This window comes from Littorina saxatilis, linkage group LG12 (genome assembly GCF_037325665.1).
Source record: "Littorina saxatilis isolate snail1 linkage group LG12, US_GU_Lsax_2.0, whole genome shotgun sequence".
NCBI classification, from domain to species: Eukaryota; Metazoa; Mollusca; class Gastropoda; order Littorinimorpha; family Littorinidae; genus Littorina; species Littorina saxatilis.
In genome coordinates this window covers 19,723,101-19,742,350 of record NC_090256.1, presented here as the reverse complement: position 1 = coordinate 19,742,350, position 19,250 = coordinate 19,723,101, and the positions used below count along the sequence as shown (strand labels likewise).

At 42.0% G+C, this 19,250-nt stretch overlaps 1 protein-coding gene across 1 annotated transcript in view; it reads right to left on the bottom strand.

Annotated features, from left to right (window-relative positions):
* Positions 1-515: 515 nt before the first annotated feature.
* Positions 516-19,250, bottom strand: part of LOC138981442 (uncharacterized) — a 23,550-nt gene continuing 4,815 nt past the window's right edge. The window contains exons 4-15 of the mRNA XM_070354360.1: positions 16,794-16,999; positions 15,434-15,483; positions 14,647-14,880; positions 13,067-13,309; positions 12,343-12,406; positions 11,158-11,265; positions 10,701-10,844; positions 8,999-9,115; positions 8,459-8,583; positions 7,690-7,768; positions 5,350-5,429; positions 516-4,615 (exon numbers count right to left, since the gene is read on the bottom strand). Coding sequence (XP_070210461.1) covers positions 3,545-4,615; positions 5,350-5,429; positions 7,690-7,768; positions 8,459-8,583; positions 8,999-9,115; positions 10,701-10,844; positions 11,158-11,265; positions 12,343-12,406; positions 13,067-13,309; positions 14,647-14,880; positions 15,434-15,483; positions 16,794-16,999 — 2,521 coding nt within the window. The 3' untranslated portion in view covers positions 516-3,544. The remainder of the gene's footprint in view (positions 4,616-5,349; positions 5,430-7,689; positions 7,769-8,458; positions 8,584-8,998; positions 9,116-10,700; positions 10,845-11,157; positions 11,266-12,342; positions 12,407-13,066; positions 13,310-14,646; positions 14,881-15,433; positions 15,484-16,793; positions 17,000-19,250) is intronic.

Below are 19,250 nucleotides of genomic sequence, written 5' to 3'. Positions count from 1 at the left end.
CCGATGTACGTACGTGCGTGTGTGTGAGTGTTATTATGTGTAGACGTGTATGTGTGTTCGTGTGTATGCGAGTGTTAGTAGGCTTATGTGTAGGCGTGTATGTGTGTGTGAGTGGTAGTATGTGTAGGCGTGTATGTGTGTTCGTGTGTGTGTGTGTGAATGTGACTGTGTGAAGATTATATAATATAGGAGAAGTGTATGTCTTTTTGGAGGTGTTCGTCAGTCAGTGTTGGTGGTGTTCGTCAGTCAGTGTTGGTGGTGGTAGCGGTAGTTTTGATTTTGCACAGCACCTGTATTACATGCAATTTCCTTTACTTAGCTATTTAATCACACAGCTCTTTGTCTCACACACACACACACCCACCCACACACACACACACACACACACACACACACACACACACACACACACACACACACACACACACACACACGAGATAGTAAGGTCCCAAAACTAGTTTGTACGAGATAGTAAGTCCGCCAAAAAGCTACGAAATTCAGACTCAAACGTGTCATAAAAAAATGGAACCTTTATTTGCTGAGTATAGCTTATATACGACTGCGTAGCTATTGCAAGGTAGAATATCGAGTGCGAATGCCAGTTCTAAAAGCCCCAGCACTAAGCCTGACACGTTTCGGTTGTGATTGAAGACCAAACGCAATCGAGGATCAAGAACACATTGAAAGACTTAATGCACTGTAACTAAATAATTCAAAAATAGACAAAAACATTCAAAAATAGACAAAAACATTCAAAGTCAATGTTGCTGGTTTCACTGAACAGAACCACGCCAGAAGAAATTCTTTTGGCACTCTTCGAAGTACATTGTAATATCTAAAATTAGAAAAAGAACAAAAAAAGAACAACGTATGTGACATTATATCAACGATTCTTTACCTCTGACTGTTTGTCATCGCATACTGTTTGGCAATATCAATAGAGGTCCTAGGATTGTTATGAGAGAGAGAGAGAGAGAGAGAGAGAGAGAGAGAGAGAGAGAGAGAGAGAGAGAGAGAGAGAGAGAGAGAGAGAGAGAGAGAGAGAGAGAGAGAGAGAGAGAGAGAGAGAGAGAACTCAGACTCAGAAATGGTTTACTAACTGTGAAGCCATCGGCCCGTCCACAAATTTGGGGGGGGGGGGGGGGGGGGGCGGGGGATCGAAACGATCGCGATAAGTACAATGGATAATATCATGGATAGCCATGTTATTTCTTCAGTCCAACACTTGGTCTGACCAACTGAAGTACACAATGCAATTAAAAAACAAGTGGCGTAAGGCGAAAATACAACATTTAGTCAAGCTCAGTCGAACTCACAGAATGAAACTGAACGCATTGCATTTTTTCCGCAAGACCGTACACTCGTAGCATCGTCTGTCCACCGCTCGTGGCAAAAGCAGTGAAATTAACAATCCAGAAAAGCGCGGTAGCGGTTGCGCCGAGGAGGATAGCACGCTTTTCTATATCTCTATTCTTTTTAACTTTCTGAACGTGTTTTTAATCCAAACATATCATATCTATATGTTTTTGGAATCAGGAACAGACAAGAAATAAGATGAAATTGTTATTAAATCGATTTTGGACATTTAATTTTAATCATAATTTTTATATTTTTAATTTTCAGAGCTTGTTTTTAATCCGAACATAACATATTTATATGTTTTTGGAATCAGAAAATGATCAAGAATAAGATAAACGTAGTTTTGAATCGTTTTATAAAAAAATAATTTTAATTACAATTTTCAGATTTTTAATGACCAAAGTCATTAATTAATTTTTAAGCCACCAAGCTGAAATGCAATACCGAAGTCCGGCCTTTGTCGTAGATTGCTTTACAACAATTAGGGTGTGACAGTGCCGCTCAACTTTTTAAAAAAGCCAGATATGACATCATCAAAGACATTTATCGAAAAAATGAAAAAAACGTCTGGGGATTTCATACCCAGGAACTCTCATGTCAAATTTCATAAAGATCAGTCCAGTAGTTTACTCTGAATCGCTCTACACACACACACGCACAGACAGACAGACACACACACACACACATACACCACGACCCTCGTCTCGATTCCCCCTCTATGTTAAAACATTTAGTCAAAACTTGACTAAATGTAAAAAAAGAAGTTGCATATAATGTACAAACGTTTCATGTGAGCCTTGCCATTAAAAAACAAACAAGCGTACAGTTGAGTTCACCAAAGGTACTGCAATGAAAATGGTCTTCCCTTCACTGAACAGACAACCTGTAACAGCCTGCTTTCTCTCATATTCTGACTAAATAATAATCATGCAAATTAAAATGCTTGACATGAGAAATATACTAGAACAGCATGTCGCAAGTCAGAATAGTATATTTATTTCGAAACAATCAAGATTAAAATGAATATGATTCAAGGGACCTCGGGATAATGTTTGTTCTAAATCAGTACAGTTTTCCCTAGCAACATGGCACAGGGTTTTGTTGTTACTAAGGTGGGTAGAGGGATAATATCTAAGAAAAAAGGTCCTCAGATCATTTCCAAATTAATACCGTCAGATTCTGCGTTACAAATAATGCTACCGCTCACAAAGACTGACTTCACTTTGCAAAAGCAGGTGTTTGAAAAACTAAATTAATGACGTAAGATAGAATAAAGAAAGAGCACACTTTGGGGTGTTGGATTGATTTACACCCCTGAGTTACTTCCCTGGTTTGTGTCACAGAGGGAAATATTTGTCTTGCCGGCAGGCGGAGCCTCTGCACTACTTTGTGTCTCCTACGCCAGAGAAAATTCGAAGCGACGCTCTAAGGCTGATTCACTCACTAATACTTGTGGTGCGGTTTTGAGCAAATCGTGCCGTGTGCGTCTAGATTAAGGTACAGTGGATTCCCAAGATTCGTCAAATTGACCAGATACTCGACCCCCACCACCCTCCCCCCCCCAAAAAAAAAAAAACACACACACACACGGTCAGATCAATAGTTTGTCTTTGAGGACATTAGGCTGGTTACACAAACGAACCCATCGGCAAATATTCAGCCCCGTTTGTACGTCACTTTACACGTCTTCTTTCGCGGAAAAAAATTGGTACCGGAACGGTTTGGCATCTGGCCGTCCGATACAATTCTACATCGTTACATTCATTAAAAAAAAAAGCATACTTAAATTACACTCCTCAGAGAACAAACTTGTGGGTACATTATGATTCTGGTTACCAAACAATTTGATGCTACTGAAGCGTTGTGATACATGTATCTAGAGTCCTGATTGGGCCTATATGGTCCGCTGGACCCAAAAAGCAACAACTATCAAATCCAGTTTTGGTGAATTTTTTTTTGATAAACGGGCGATATTTGAAGAAGACCCCACCAATCTAACTACCAACCACACACTTTTGAGACGTTGCTTTTTCTGATTCCTTGTTCAAACGTCGGGAAATGTAACCCATTTATAGACTCCCTCCAATTCAAAAGACGATTTTCTCAGATTATTTGAGGTCTTACAAAAAGGGGGATGGTGTCATGTTTCTGCGTTAGACGTCTGACCAGCTGGCCGCGAGGGTTATTAATCTTTGCGGCTGGCGGGTTGCCCTGCGTGGGAATCCCGTACCTCTCCCTGAGCGTCATGCAACTGACCAGAGGCCGTCGGGTTTTCCATGGCTGTTCTGGTTGAGTCATCGGAAGTGGGGTGCTGGGTCATGGAGTAGGTCGTCATCTGGATGGGCGGGTTTGTTGGCACTGGGTTCGCGGACTGCGCAATGGTTCCAAGGTTGAGTCTTGCCCTCGCTGACCTCTCGTCCGCTCTTTCCTTGCTCCTCGGTCTGACCTTCCCGGCCTTGACCTTCACCTTGTGCGTGGCTCTCTCCAGCGATCTGTAGTCTCCGGCTGAGATGACAACCTTCTTCTCGTCAGGTAGAAGACTGACATCGGCTTCTATCTCCTCGGCTCTGCTGTCATATGACTGCTCTAACATGGAAAACTGCTCTGACGTGAGTTGCACGATCTCCGTTCGCAACGACTGCGTATCAAAAGGATGGCTGCTTCGCCCTGCGACATCTGCGGTTCCCGGAGTGCTTGCTTTGGAATTCTCATCTGCCGAAGCTCCCGATATCACGTCAAAACTCTCGTCATCAGTTTGACCGGGCTGTTTGGAGGCTGCGCTTGAATCTCCCGTTGTATCGGTGCCAGCATCAGTCGGCGTGTCAAGCAGGGAGAAGCCGTTATCAGGGTGCGGGTCCTGGGTAGCGGTGCTGTCGACCTGGTCTCCGCTTGGCGTCACGTTCTTATCAAACCCCCAGCTGGACGTAGCCTTGGTGGACTGGATTGCAGCACGGATGGTGTCACTGCCGGCGCTCTGTGTAAAGTCCATCGTTTGACCGTCCCCTGTCTGTGGGCTGGACACTGGCTGGTCAGGGTGGGTGGCTTGTGGAGCAGTTGCCCCTGGCCACCTAGCTATCGTTTCCTGGATGATACGATTAGCAAGGGGAAGATTGCCACGGTTGGTTGTGATCCGATTAAACCCTGTTGCAGAGAGTTTCAAGTTGACAGACACTTGTCCTGCTTTCATAGCCTCCGCCAGTTGCATGAGCTGCGGGAACTCCACTCCTGGTGGTATGGTCGTCGCACACTCTTCGTCCTGAAATCAATAAGTGCATCGGCCTGTTAGACATACAGGATTCCAGATTTTCAAGCATGTTTACACTTGATTTATTACCTTATTGGTTTGCAACATGGGTCGAGTTGATACCTTTCAATCACTTTTTATGCTTAAATCAAGAGACTGCACAGACCTTGGAAACGTTGCTTTGAATATGATTGCTTTTATGACTTATAAAGTGTTCAATCATTGAAAAATGTGAGACCGTATAATTGACGAAAGACAGTTGATGTCACAAGTAATACGTCATGAGGAAGATGGACTGAAACCATGGTTATTTCGGTCATTCGCATCATACACGACACCGTTCTGAAAGTTTTCAGTTTGGGTCATTATCGGCTGTATTATTCACTAAACGTAGTTTTAAAAGTTCTATACCAGGTAGAAAAGTGTATGAAAAATAAAGAAACTGACCAAACGCATTTTTTGAAAGAAAGTAGGTTTAACTGCTTTGGAATCCGTCGAACCTAAATTTATGAGAAAAAAACAACAACACCATTTTAAACACACACAAAAACACACATTTACCCCGTCGCCCGGAAAAGTCTTTGAAGTTTGTGAATGTGTTGTCTTTTATCATAAAAATCGACGCTGAATAAAATCAAACTTTACTGTATATGGAGACGTTTAACAAAACTGTATTTGGCTTCTACTGAAACGTTTGCGGTGTGCTTTTCTCAGATTTTCCTCGCGACCATTGATGACATTCATACCTGCTGTCTTGCACTCGTAGCAGCACCATCTCGGCCGGTCCCTCCTTGCGTCTGTCCACCAGAAGCAGATTCCGATTCTTCTGAACAAAAAGAAAGCCAACATGGTTTGTGCCGTCACGGTGTATTCTTCGTCAATTCTCTTTTATTCCTAAATGTTTTATTATCTTGTAGCTAGTGTACAACCTAACTTTTGCTCGTTTCTATATCTGTTTATATTTCTAGATCTATATTTGTTGCTGACAGTTGCTTGTTCATTTGAATGCTTGTTATCTTTTCAGGTGTCAGGAGACTTGTTCCAAATACACTAACAATTATTCAATTTTATTTATTTATATGGGAGTTTTTTTATAGCGCTTGGTGTTCTCTAAGTGCTTTACATATTAATTTCTGCTGTGTGAGATGGAATTTTTTACACAATATATCACGCATTCACATCGGCCAGTAAATCTCAAGCCATTACGGCGAATATTTACTTTTCACGGCCTATTATTCCAAGTCACACGGGTGTATTTAGTACGCTTACTTCCCTTTGTTTATTAAACCTTTTATCTGTTTCCGTTTTCTATTTTTTCGATAGCAGCATTATATTATTTCCTCTATCTGTGTCTTTGGTTGAGATGTGAAGGAATGTACCTCTCGGCGGCATTTGACACCATCGACCACGACGTCCTCCTAAAGAGACTACAGTTCACGTTTGGAATTGCCGACAAAGCCTTCCAGTGGTTCGTGTCATATCTCTCTGAACGCTTTCAAAGAGTACAAATAGGTCAAAAAGAATCATCCCCTGTTCCCCTGAAGCACGGAGTACCCCAGGGCTCTGTTCTAGGCCCGGTTCTGTTTACACTATACACACAGGACCTATCTGACGTCATCTCGAGGCATGGCTGCGAACACCACAAGTATGCCGACGACACCCAAATAGAGGATTCTGCTCCCCCCAGTGATTTTCCAAAAGTGGTTAAAAACACTGAGCGCTGCATTGAGTCAGTTAAAGACTGGATGATAGACAATAAACTCAAGCTGAATGACTCAAAAACTGAGGTGATGCTGTCAGGCTCAAGGCATGCTTTAAATCAGATTGACTGTACTTCCCTGACAATAGGCGACACTCAGATTGTCTCCCAAACCGCTGTTAAGGACCTAGGCGTGTACCTGGACTCTGCTCTGACAATGCAAAAACACATTAGTTTTGTTTGTAAATGTGCCTTTTTTGAGTTGCGCAAGATTTCCTCTGTCAGATCATTCCTGACACTCCAAGCCACTGTTCAACTTGTCTCCTCTCTGATCCTGAGTCGACTTGACTACTGCAACTCATTGCTTGCCGGCCTCCCCACTGAAGAACTTGATCGCTTACAGAGAGTCCAGAACAGTGCTGCAAGGCTCATTCTGCAGAAGTCTAAGAAAGACCATGTCACTCCCCTACTTACCACCCTTCACTGGCTTCCTATGAAGTATAGAATCGAGTACAAGCTGGCTCTGTTAGGGTACCGCTGTTTTGAGAAAACACTTCCCCCCTATTTGTCCCATTCCCTCAGTATCTACGAGCCATCCCGTTCTCTCAGATCCTCCTCTGAAAAACTCCTTCGCATCCCCAAAACCAGGACCAAGACCTTTGGTGAAAGAACCTTTAGGTACCAGATTCCGACCGTCTGGAACTCGCTTCCAAGTTCTATCCGTGACTCCAGCAGCCTTTCCTCCTTCAAAACACAACTCAAAACATACCTGTTTCGTAAAGCCTTTGCTTAGCCTGAGTTGACTCTCCACAACTCTATTCTGTTATGGAACTCTCTACCCTGTATGTGCTTTATGGTCTATTTGTCAATGGTATCTTTGTGCGTGCGCGCGCGTGTGTGTGTGTGTGTGTGTGTGTGTGTGTGTGTGTGTGTGTGTGTGTGCGTGTGTGTGTACTTTTAAACATTGTACGCAAAGTTTTTGCTTAGTGCTTGGGTTCTTGGTGTTATGTCTCAGTTAAATGTATGTTTTGTATGCTTGTTGATTTGTGCTAGTTTATTCTATAATGAATTTGTAAAGCGCCTGGAGCCAATTGATGGGACTCGCGCTATAGAAAAGTTATTTATTATTATTATTATTATACATCAAACATGCTTGAAATTATTTGTGTGCCGCTTGAAATTCCCCTTGATTTGGTTTTGAGCCCGTTATATGCCTCGTAAATGCATGTGGCTTAATTATCTTTCAGGCCACATACAGACTTGATTTGTTGTCTTTGTTTGGGTCTCTTGCAGTTCCGTTATCATTAAGACTCATTCAGGTCTTGAATAAATTCTTCTACTTAAAAGTCTCTGATTTGTTACAACGATATGAAAATGAAAGGCATACCCCGTTGATCAAGGAAAACGGGGTGTACGTTGTGGGTCTCTGCCTCCTTGTAATCTTCTGGAACGTCAGTGTTCTTCACCTGAAAATCACAACATGATTTAGACATGTGACCAAGACAACGTGAAAGGTGACGCTATTCGAATCCCCATTATATTTTTTAAAGAATAGATAATGACATTGTGCTAAGCATCGATTATTGTGTGTGGCACGATCAGTATTGCTTAATTGCTGAACCAGTCTTCGCAGTTTTGACATCATTGGCTTCTAAGTTCAAGAATATTTGTTATAACACCTTAGCTTACCGAACGGGCTGATAGTTTTCGGGGCCGCGAACTGTTACTGGCATAGGTCTGCTCATATAAAAACTGATAGTTTTGTGGTATAAGATTTGTTGATGATTTTTGAAACTGGAGGACATACGGTTCAAAAACGACACAGTTTAGTGAAGGCCAAAAGGCAGTAATTACGGAAAGTCTTGTGCTTTCCATTCCTGAAAGAAGGAGACACAACGGATGACTAATGTCGTGGGTAGAGTATCAAGACACATGTCCTTTAACTGACTACTACTGCGACTGGCGCAATGGGCTTATGGATAAGACGCCGGAAGGTCGAAAACACGAAAACACGAAAACACCAAGCATGCGTTCCCAAAAGCAGCATATGGCTGCTTAACTGGCGTGGTAAAAACGTTCATACACGTAAAACCCGTGGGAGTTTCTGCCTACTTTTGCCACTGAGGTCGTTAAATCTGAATTTCATCATGACCAACCTCTGATGCTGCAGCCGTAACACCATCCAACTCTCCACAGATACCGACGGTCGCACGGTCTGAGGCATTGAACGGTATAGCTGCAGGGGCTGGGGGCTGGCTGTCTCTGTTCCGGGAGGACTTGTCTGTCGTCAGAAAGAAAGTGAATCATATTACTGCAGTGTATGACATGTCACCAGCAAGGTTTTGTCATGGTGAGAATAAAACTGAAGGAATAGGAAGTGTCGTAATTAGTGAATGAACCGGACGAAATCAATGCAACAAACACACCCGATTCCGTTCCGTTTTAATTTTGATACAGTAGAACCCTCCTTTCAAAAAAACCCCAAAATATGAGAAAGAAATGAAAGAAAGCAAGGTCTTAAAAGTTTGAAGCTTTGAATTGGGGGGTCTTACACTGATGGTTGTGCAGGAGTCATCTTCTCTATTGCACATCATAAAACATGTGGATATCGAAAAAAACACGTTATACGTAAACGAAGCGTTTGTAACGAATAGTTACTGTAACACTTTCAAAAGCCCCGTGCATTTAGTACTCACTGCAAATCTGTGTGAGGGTTTGCGATGACGAAACGACGATGATGAGGATGTGGACATTGCGGGCCGATGACAACCCCCTCTCTGCCCCGCTCACCACGTCGTCCACATGACGTGCGTCTGAAAGAGAGAAGCAAAACGAGGCATTATCGAAGCGGTGTCATCTTTCAGACATAAAGATGAAATTGAGGATGAAAGTCGCTTGTTCATTTCAATGCTCGTTGTTCTCTCGGGTTACAGGTGACTGGTTCTGCATAACTCTCTGAGTCTCTCTTATTCTATTACACATGTCGTATGCATTTAGAGCGCTTCCTTCTCTTTATTAATCAGATTTCATCCTTCGCATTGCCCTGTCCTTTGTCAAGAGTTGTGAGACCAGATTCGGGTTTTTGCATGTACAGCATACTTTGAACTGCCAAGTTTCAATAGTGTAGCCCTCCCCCTCCCTTTTTCTTCCCTTGCTAACAAAACAGGGGTCATGATTCATGATCCCTCCTCCCCCTTTCGCAAAAAAGGGATGGTGTTCAGTGCTGTAAAATTTCTGAACAGCTACATGCGTACAAGATGTCCAGTGAAGAATGAACCCTTTTAGCCTCATCCGTTCTACGTCTACATTTCTAGTGGGCTATTGTTCTACTACCAGCAGTCCCATAAACTCTTAGTTTCGGTTTTTAACTGCTTGTATCTTTTTCAACCAGTGGACCAGTTGACGTTTTTCGGTGTGTTTTTATATTTAGTCAAGTTTTGACTAAATATTTTAACATCGAGGGGGAATCGAAACGAGGGTCGTGGTGTATGTGCGTGCGTGTGTGTGTGTGTGTATGTGTGTGTGTAGAGCGATTCAGACTAAACTACTGGACCGATCTTTATGAAATTTGACATGAGAGTTCCTGGGTATGAAATCCCCGAACGTTTTTTTCATTTTTTTGATAAATGTCTTTGATGACGTCATATCCGGCTTTTCGTGAAAGTTGAGGCGGCACTGTCACGCCCTCATTTTTCAACCAAATTGGTTCAAATTTTGGTCAAGTAATCTTCGACGAAGCCCGGGATTCGGTATTGCATTTCAGCTTGGTGGCATAAAAATTAATTAATGACTTTGGTCATTAAAAATCGGAAAATTGTAAAAAAAATAAAAATTTATAAAACGATCCCAATTTACGTTTATCTTATTCTCCATCATTTGCTGATTCCAAAAACATATAAATATGTTATATTCGGATTAAAAACAAGCTCTGAAAATTAAATATATAAAAATTATTATCAAAATTAAATTGTCCAAATCAATTTAAAAACACTTTCATCTTATTTCTTGTCGGTTCCTGATTCCAAAAACATATAGATATGATATGTTTGGATTAAAAACACGCTCAGAAAGTTAAAACAAAGAGAGGTACAGAAAAGCGTGCAACTACTACCCCGCTCTTCTTGTCAATTTCACTGCCTTTGCCATGAGCGGTGGCCTGACGATGCTACGAGTAAAATGGCATTGCGTTCAGTTTCATTCTGTGAGTTCGACAGCTACTTGACTAAATATTGTATTTTCGCCTTACGCGACTTGTTTCTTCTTTCAGACAAAAGCTCAAAATCTATTCTTTCATTTGACTAGTATAAAATCAAATGATGTCAGGGCTGATCATTCTGATCAGTAAATTGCGACGTTGGAACTTAAAAGGGTTAAGAAACCAAAGTTTAGACTCTTTACCAAAAGTATCCAGATTGATCTGTACAGAGCGATGCAAGGAACTCTGCACAATGTCCCGGATCTTGTTTGCTAGCTTGCCCTCAGGTTTCACGGGGTGCACACTGCAGCCTTGTTTCGCCCCCTCGCGATACTGCTCCGCCGTTCCTGTTGAAGAAAAGTGCGAGTAAGAAGACACGATTAACTACAGTATTACGCAGTAATGAGGTTCTAATTACTGACCCATGCAATACACAGAAGATTGTAAACTACTATGTTCCCAACACACCCTCGTCTTGCAACACACACACACACACACACACACACACACACACACACACACACACACACACACACACACACACACACACACGCGCGCGCGCGCGCACATACGTACAAACAAAAGCGTAAAAGTAGACAGAAGTAGCGAACTAGTGAATCAGTGCTTGCAGGCTATACGACAGAATAATTAAGGTATTACCTTTGGCAGGTGGGTCAGCAATTATCAGGAGGTCTGCTGTGCATAGGTGAGACAGAGGGTCACCTTTAATCACCTGTACCTGACGTTTGCTCACAGTGTACCGACACTCTGCAATGACCAATACAATGACACAGCATATTCATTTACTGAGGCCATTTTTATATTTAGTCAAGTTTTGACTAAATATTTTAACATCGAGGGGGAATCGAAACGAGGGTCGTGGTGTATGTGCGTCTGTCTGTCTGTGTGTGTGTGTAGAGCGATTCAGACTAAACTACTGGACCGATCTTTATGAAATTTGACATGAGAGTTTCTGGGTATGAAATCCCCGAACGTTTTTTTCATTTTTTTGATAAATGTCTTTGATGACGTCATATCCGGCTTTTCGTGAAAGTTGAGGCGGCACTGTCACGCCCTCATTTTTCAACCAAATTGGTTGAAATTTTGGTCAAGTAATCTTCGACGAAGCCCGGGGTTCGGTATTGCATTTCAGCTTGGTGGCTTAAAAATTAATTAATGACTTTGGTCATTAAAAATCTGAAAATTGTAAAAAAAATAATAATTTCAAAACGATCCAAATTTACGTTTATCTTATTCTCCATCATTTGCTGATTCCAAAAACATATAAATATGTTATATTCGGATTAAAAACAAGCTCTGAAAATTAAATATATAAAAATTATTATCAAAATTAAATTGTCCAAATCAATTTAAAAACACTTTCATCTTATTCCTTGTCGGTTCCTGATTCCAAAAACATATAGATATGATATGTTTGGATTAAAAACACGCTCAGAAAGTTAAAACAAAGAGAGGTACAGAAAAGCGTGCTATCCTTCTTAGCGCAACTGCTACCCCGCTCTTCTTGTCAATTTCACTGCCTTTGCCATGAGCGGTGGACTGACGATGCTACGAGTCTACGGTCCTGCTGAAAAATGGCATTGCGTTCAGTTTCATTCTGTGAGTTCGACAGCTACTTGACTAAATATTGTATTTTCGCCTTACGCGACTTGTTCCATATTCCATAAGATGAATTACGTTTAAGCATTTGATATTTAGTTTTTGCGTTACATGATATGCACACTTGTTGTCGGTAAGACCCACCACCCCACCCCCACCCCCCCCCCCCCCCCCACCCCAACCCCTTTCACCCGCCCACACACCCCTCAAAGTAGGCCTACTTACCTTCAACACAAGCAGGCGAGCTGCGTCTGGCGTACCTGTACGCAGTTTCCTCAGCTTTGAAGATCTGTGAAAAAACATCATCATTAATTGATGATTCAATAGACTCAGTTCCTTTCTTACTCTCCTTTATTCGTATTTGACTTTTTCTTCTTTTTGGTCATAATATAAACTGTCTTTGGCCAAGATTTTTTGAAAAGCTTTAAAACAGTTAATTTTACTCTTGTACTCGTATTGCAACTACAAAAAAGAAAGAATAATAGAATATCACGGAGAGTAACAGGCAGACTCCCTCTACTATCACATTAACGTAACAAATGTCAAAAACCACAATCGAGAAATACCATACAAACTGCATTAAAAAAAGATCCATCACTGAACTGTCGAAATTTGCATCAACAATGTTATTTCATGCGAGTTGATGCACCTATATCTCACAGAAGTGATGCTGCTGGAACAAAAATGATGTACTTGTGCGTCCTATTACATTGGACCAGTGGTCATAGTATCTTAAGCGTCTATTTCATTCTTGCATTCCTTTCTTAACGTCTGTAAATCTACCTCCATTTTAAGACTCACTCCCTAGTATTAAGACCTGACCTCCCAGAATGTTGGAGATCTTAAAAGAGAGGTTCTACTGTAACATTTTTGAGTGCCTTAAAATGTGCACAGCAAACTCATTTGGACACGGACACGGACTAAGGTTTCTCAGGAATTGCAAGGGTACCTTGGCAACATCCATGTTTTTGTCGTAGCAGACAAAGGTGACGTGTTGGAGTGAAGAGTGCGGCATGTGAGCGAAGAAGTCCTTGGTGGTCTGCAGAACTGTCTTGGCCTCTTTGTTCGCAGGATATCTTAGATTCCCGGTGGCCAGTGCGGGGAAGGCAATGCTCTTCAGCCCTAGCACGCTGGCCATACGCAGGCAGGCCTCCACCCGGCTTCTGAGACCCTCTAGTAAGGTCTCTTCATGCTAGTCAAAGGTAAAAGGTAAAGGTAAAGATAGTCCCATAACCATTGTTGGTCGTAGGGGATCGAGATGTTAGAGATCTCAACTACTCTCGGACCAGATTTGCCCACTGGTATCCCTCGCTGCCCTTGCTAGTAGAAACACATAAAAGAGGAAGAAATTGTACATGTTCATATGGAAGAAGCAACCACTTCGCAGAGGTGCCATGACGGCCACTCCGCACTGGCGCCAAAAATGATTTTAACCTGCTTTTAATTTTGGTTAGGGATAGGATTTAGGGGGTTAGGGGATCTGCGTGTGGGGGAAGGCTGGGAGTGTCACTCGGATGCTTCCTGTTCTTCAACCGCCCCCCTAACCCCACTAACTGACCTCCCTAAAAAAAAGAGGATAGGCTAGGAGCAAATAATTCCTATTATTAAAAAATTTTCAGTTTTGGGGTTGCGCTCTCTCGTTTCCGTTGCGATGATAATAACCTAAAAAGGTTCCTGCAATGTATCGATCCTGATCCACTTTGTCGGGAGTCACCACCGAGCTCCACCCATACTGTCGAGAGCAGCAATGAGCTCTTTAAACGTTGTCCGCAGTAGCCTTGACCTTTACTGACAATGAATGCACGTTGAGCTTTACTTGCACAGCCCGTGGTAGCAATGAGGCTTAAGCCTGATATCATTTGGGCGAAGTTGACCTTGCAAAATCTACTTTACGAAGCTCTCTGCGGGCTTAATTAAGGAATGCCTTAACGGATATTATCCACAGCTACATAAGACATAAGATCATTTATTGTCCATACAATTAATTACAATGGATGGAAAAGTGTGATTCATCTGCTCTTAAAACAACCAAAACAACATATGACAACAACCTTAAAAAACAAAAATAAGAACAATAAAACATACGAAGTAAGAACACCCAAAGAACTCCAGACAGGCACGTCCGCCACATCCATACTGCACACACACACACACACACACACACACACACACACACACACACACACAAACACACACACATACACACACACACACACACACACAACACACACACACACACACACTCGCACGCACACTCTCGCGCACATGAGTTGCTGGTAAGAGATAGTAACCAATGCATTTCACTTCCATCACAATCCTAAAACGGACCTTGATACATTGACCCTACAATAAGACGATACATGTAGTCTTGAAGACCTTTTAATTAGATAAATGAGATAACACTGGATCTACTTGTCTTACCTTTCTTTCATTTCTTCTTATACAATTCCAACAAATAAGAAACAGAGAGGTTTCATGAGCCTAAATGTTCTAAATAACTTGTGAATCAAAAAGAATGTTAATACATACGCTTGCATCCCATAACAGCTGCTCGAGCACGACGTGAAAGACGTGCTTGAACTGCTGAAGATTGAAAGCGTCGGTGATAGCAATCACTTGGTTCTGAATACCGCCAGGAAAAAGTGCTTTGCGTTGGCTTGTCAGAGATGGACCGGCTTTTTCTAGCAGCAGCTTGGACACTTGACCTTGGGTGTGCTTCAGCCCAGGATCCGTGGAGTTGACTACTGCGTCCGCTTGAATAAGCTAGAAAGACATTAGTCTGATTAGAAGAGAAAAATTGGAGAAAAAAGACGAAGAATGGCGAAAAGGAGGAGGAGGAGGAGGGAGGGGGGGGGGGGGGAGGAAGGTAGGGGTTGGGTAAATTTCTTTGCCAGACATATGTCCGGACCCCTGGGCCGTATTGCAGGGACAAGGTACACGAAGAGAAAGTGGGTGCCACCCAAACGGGTGAGAACAACCCGCAATTTCAACCAATCCAACACCGTGGCTGGCTCCCACCCAGTTGGTAACTTTCTCGTGCACCTCATTGAGGGTACAGTTTATCCCGGACTTAAAGTCTCCAACCTCGTTTCTTGCATACCGGCCCAGGTATTACTTATTTATTTTCCACTTACATTGTTGAGAAATGAAGGCGTTGTTTATCATTGTCATCGGCAGCATCAGCAACAAAAACTGAAAAGCACTTTGTAAAAGAACTACGAACATAATTACACTGTGAAAACTGTCTCATCTTTACATTGTGTCTATCTAAAAACATAAGGAAGACGCTTGATACTCATTCAAATCCCCAACTTACCTTGGCATCAAAGATGTCGCCAATCACGACATTCACCCGATCCATGAAATCTGAAAAAAACACGTTTTTCTTCATGCATGAGACTATTTTTGTATAGCATAGGGTTTATGCAAACTACTACCAAAACAAACTTTCTATCTGCAGGACTTTTATTCCATAGCTTCTTCGTCTTCTCCCACGTTCAATTGTGTTTTTCATTCGCTGGAAGGCTTTCATGAATGTTTATGTTTTGTAAATGCTCAAGATGAAAAGTGGGTAGACCAAGACAGACATGGCGACGGAGTACAGACGCAGAGGTGGAAGCAACGGGAATGACATGGGAGAGCTAAACGAATGCCGCGTTGGAGGAGTGATGCTGTGGCCCTATGTTCTCCCGGAAATCCATTAGTCAAAGTCAAAAGCAAATGCTCAAGATGGATAATAAACACCAAAGATCTATTCTACTCTCGCCAAAAAACCAAGAAAGGTATGCTTTAATAGGAACGTTTAAATGTGACCAAAACAAAAAGCTACGGTCACGTGATCTTCGACCCAGCGGTCTTTTAAGTGGACAGAAAGACGAACACTTATAGTACGTAATACACAAAATAAACGTATCTGATAAATTGTCCAGAAGCTAGTTCGGAAGTCTTCGGTTGTTACTTTTCTGTGTTACAAGTATTCGCCTGTCCTTCAACTTAAAAGACACCGTCGCGATATAACCTTGAACGGTTGAAAACGACGTTAAACACCAAATAAAGAAATAACTTAAAAGACCGCTGGGTAGAAGATCTGTCAGTGACCGTAACGTTTTGTTTTGTCACAGTTAAGGATAAGATTTTATATAGTCCATGAGGGTAACCTCATGGAAATTCGGGCTGCTATATCTCACTGGGAAAAGCGAGCTGCCATACAGTATACAGCACTAACCAGTTTATGTTTTTATCCTGCATGCGTGTATTCACGTTTCCAAGCCCTGAGACTTGATGCCATGTGAGATGGAATTTTTTTTACACTTCATTCCAAGTCACACGGACATTTTTATCTATGCCTATACAATTTTGCCAGGAAAGACCCTTTTGTCAATCGTGGGATCTTTAACGTGCACACCCCAATGTAGTGTACACGAAGGGACCTCGGTTTTTCGTCTCATCCGAAAGACTAGCACTTGAACCAACCACCTAGGTTAGGAAGGGGGGAGAAAATTGCGGCCTGACCCAGGCCTGAACCCGCAACCTCTCGCTTCCGAGCGCAAGTGCGTTACCACTCGGCCACCCAGTCCCACGTTCCTCTAACATATCGTGCTTGTTTTTTTATTCTGAATTTTGGAACATTGGCAGTCTATTGTTTTTAGATTTCTACTCCCGCCAGATTGACTAACCTTGCTCGCCAGCATCAAACGTCCATTTGTTTTGTCCAAAGAACTCTTTCATGTCTGGACATTCCGTGCCAGGATCCACGTAAACCTTGACCATGCTCAGTGGATAGTTGGTGTCACAATTGTCCACGATAGACTGCAGTAGAACACGCCAGGTATCTTCCACGCTTGTGTCATCACGGATTTTCAGCGGAAGACAAAGCCCAATCCTGCAGATAGAAAGAACAATCATTTTCAGTCTTGACAAGACAGACAGACAGTTAGAGTGACATGAATAGTACGATGTCAACTGATAATTTTTTTTTATCAAACTAATAACTTAACTGCATGCTTGTTTGGCCTGCTTGTCTGCAGCAAAATTGAGCCAGATAATACCAATTGACACAAGGGACCAAAGCATTATACGTTTGAACCCCTTTTAGCCCCCCTCTCTCGCCCCACCCCCTCCCCACCTCCCCCTTCCCCCACCGTAAGATTTAAAGATGTTTAAGAACTTGCTTTTTAAGATATTCATTTCATAACTTGTGTAAATGTAGGCCTACCTCAATTTTAAAAATCCTTCCTTTTTCAGACCGGACTTTCTCAGCTTTCTCGAGATCTTAAAGGCACAGTAAGCCTCCTGTAAACCATCACAGAGCTCCCCGAGCGTCTAAATACAGTACAAGCATACTTCCATTTGAACGCTCACCGAACGGGAACATCCTGGCTGCTTTCTGTCGAGCGTGAGACATTTTCCAAGAATTTATTTTCGTAGACTTGTTCCGTTAACAACAACGGCGCCTCGTTTTTGCGCTAGACTTAACTTTTAAAATCTAAATAATAAATTGACAGCTTGTTACACAAACATTCTTTAATCATAAAAGAATTCGTTTTTCATCAAGACAAGATCAGAACAATTCGAAGTTGTGAAAGTTTAAAAAAAGAAAAGCCCGGAAGCAGGGTCACGCAAGGGTCGTAGCAGACGACGGCCGGTTTATCAGTGCAAATCGCCGTTCCTCTCAACAGTCAAAAGCCATCGCTAGAGTTCTTGTGAACCACAGCCGTTGTTTCGTGCATAAAAAAAAAACGTGCTATTGTAGATAAGCTCACGTCGAGTCGCATTCAAATGACTAACTATGACGACTGCATTGTGAAAAGGGAAAACTGGATCACACGGGTTCACGATGGCTCAGGGGTAAGATAAACCACGCAAAAATAAATTCTTTGAAAATTGTTCGCTCTTTACGGAGGGCACCTAGGATGTTCTCAATTGGTGAGTGTTTAAATGAAAGGGTGTTTGTACTGTGTGTAAAAGCCTGACCGTATCTGTGATGGTTTACGGGAGGCTTACTCTGCCTTTAAAAGGTAGTTGCCACTGTACCTCGCATCTTAAAGCCACAGTAAGCCTCCCGTAAACCATCACAGATACTGTCAGGCTTTTACACACAGTACAAACACCCTTTCGTTTAAACACTTACCGCTTGAGAACATCCTAGGTGCCCTACGTAAAGAGCGAGCAATTTTCAAATAATTTATTTTCGTGGATCCTCTGATCAGCAAATCAGGCGCCTCGTTTTGGCGCTAGAACTAACTTTTAAAATCTAGATAATAAATTGACAGCTTGTTACACAAACATTCTTAAATCATGAAAGAATTCTTTTTTCATCAAGACAAGATCAGCACAACTCGAAGATTTGAAAGTTTAAAAAAAGAAAAGCCCGGAAACGTGTCACGCAAACCGTCTTTCTTGTAGCAGACGACGGTTCTGCCTATCGCCCGTTCCTTTGAACAGTCAACTGTCATCGCTCTAGTTCGTGTGAATCGCAGCCGTTTGTTGCGTTTAGATTCAGAGGTACACAATAACGTGCTATTGCAGATGAGCTTACAGCGAGTCCCATTAAAATCCCAAACTGACGACTACATTGTGAAAAAAGTAAACTGGATCACACGGGATCACACGGGTTCGCGATGGCTCAGGGGTAAGATAAACCACGCAAAAATAAATTCTTTGAAAATTTCTCGCTCTTTACGGAGGGCATTTAGGATGTTCAAAAGCGGTGAGTGTGTAAATGAAAGGGTGTTTGTACTGTGTGGAAAAGCCTGACAGTATCTGGGATGGTTTATGGGAGGCTTACTGTGGCTTTAATACTAATGATAATACGGATATTTATTTATTTATTTAATAATAATAATAATAATATGAATATTTATAACGCTCACATATCTCACCAACAGGCGACTCAAGGCGCACATACACTCATTCACACACACGGAGACTTAAAATCACTAGCACACACACACCATCAACCATTAAAACATGTACATTTATTAAGGAGATTTCTATAGCGCTTAACTAAAAGCACTACGGCGCAAAGCCTTAAATAGTTCTAAGCTGCTCACACAAACATACACAAATAAATTATTCTGTACAACATTCCAAATCAAATAATAGTACACATCGAAATATACTTAAATATACTT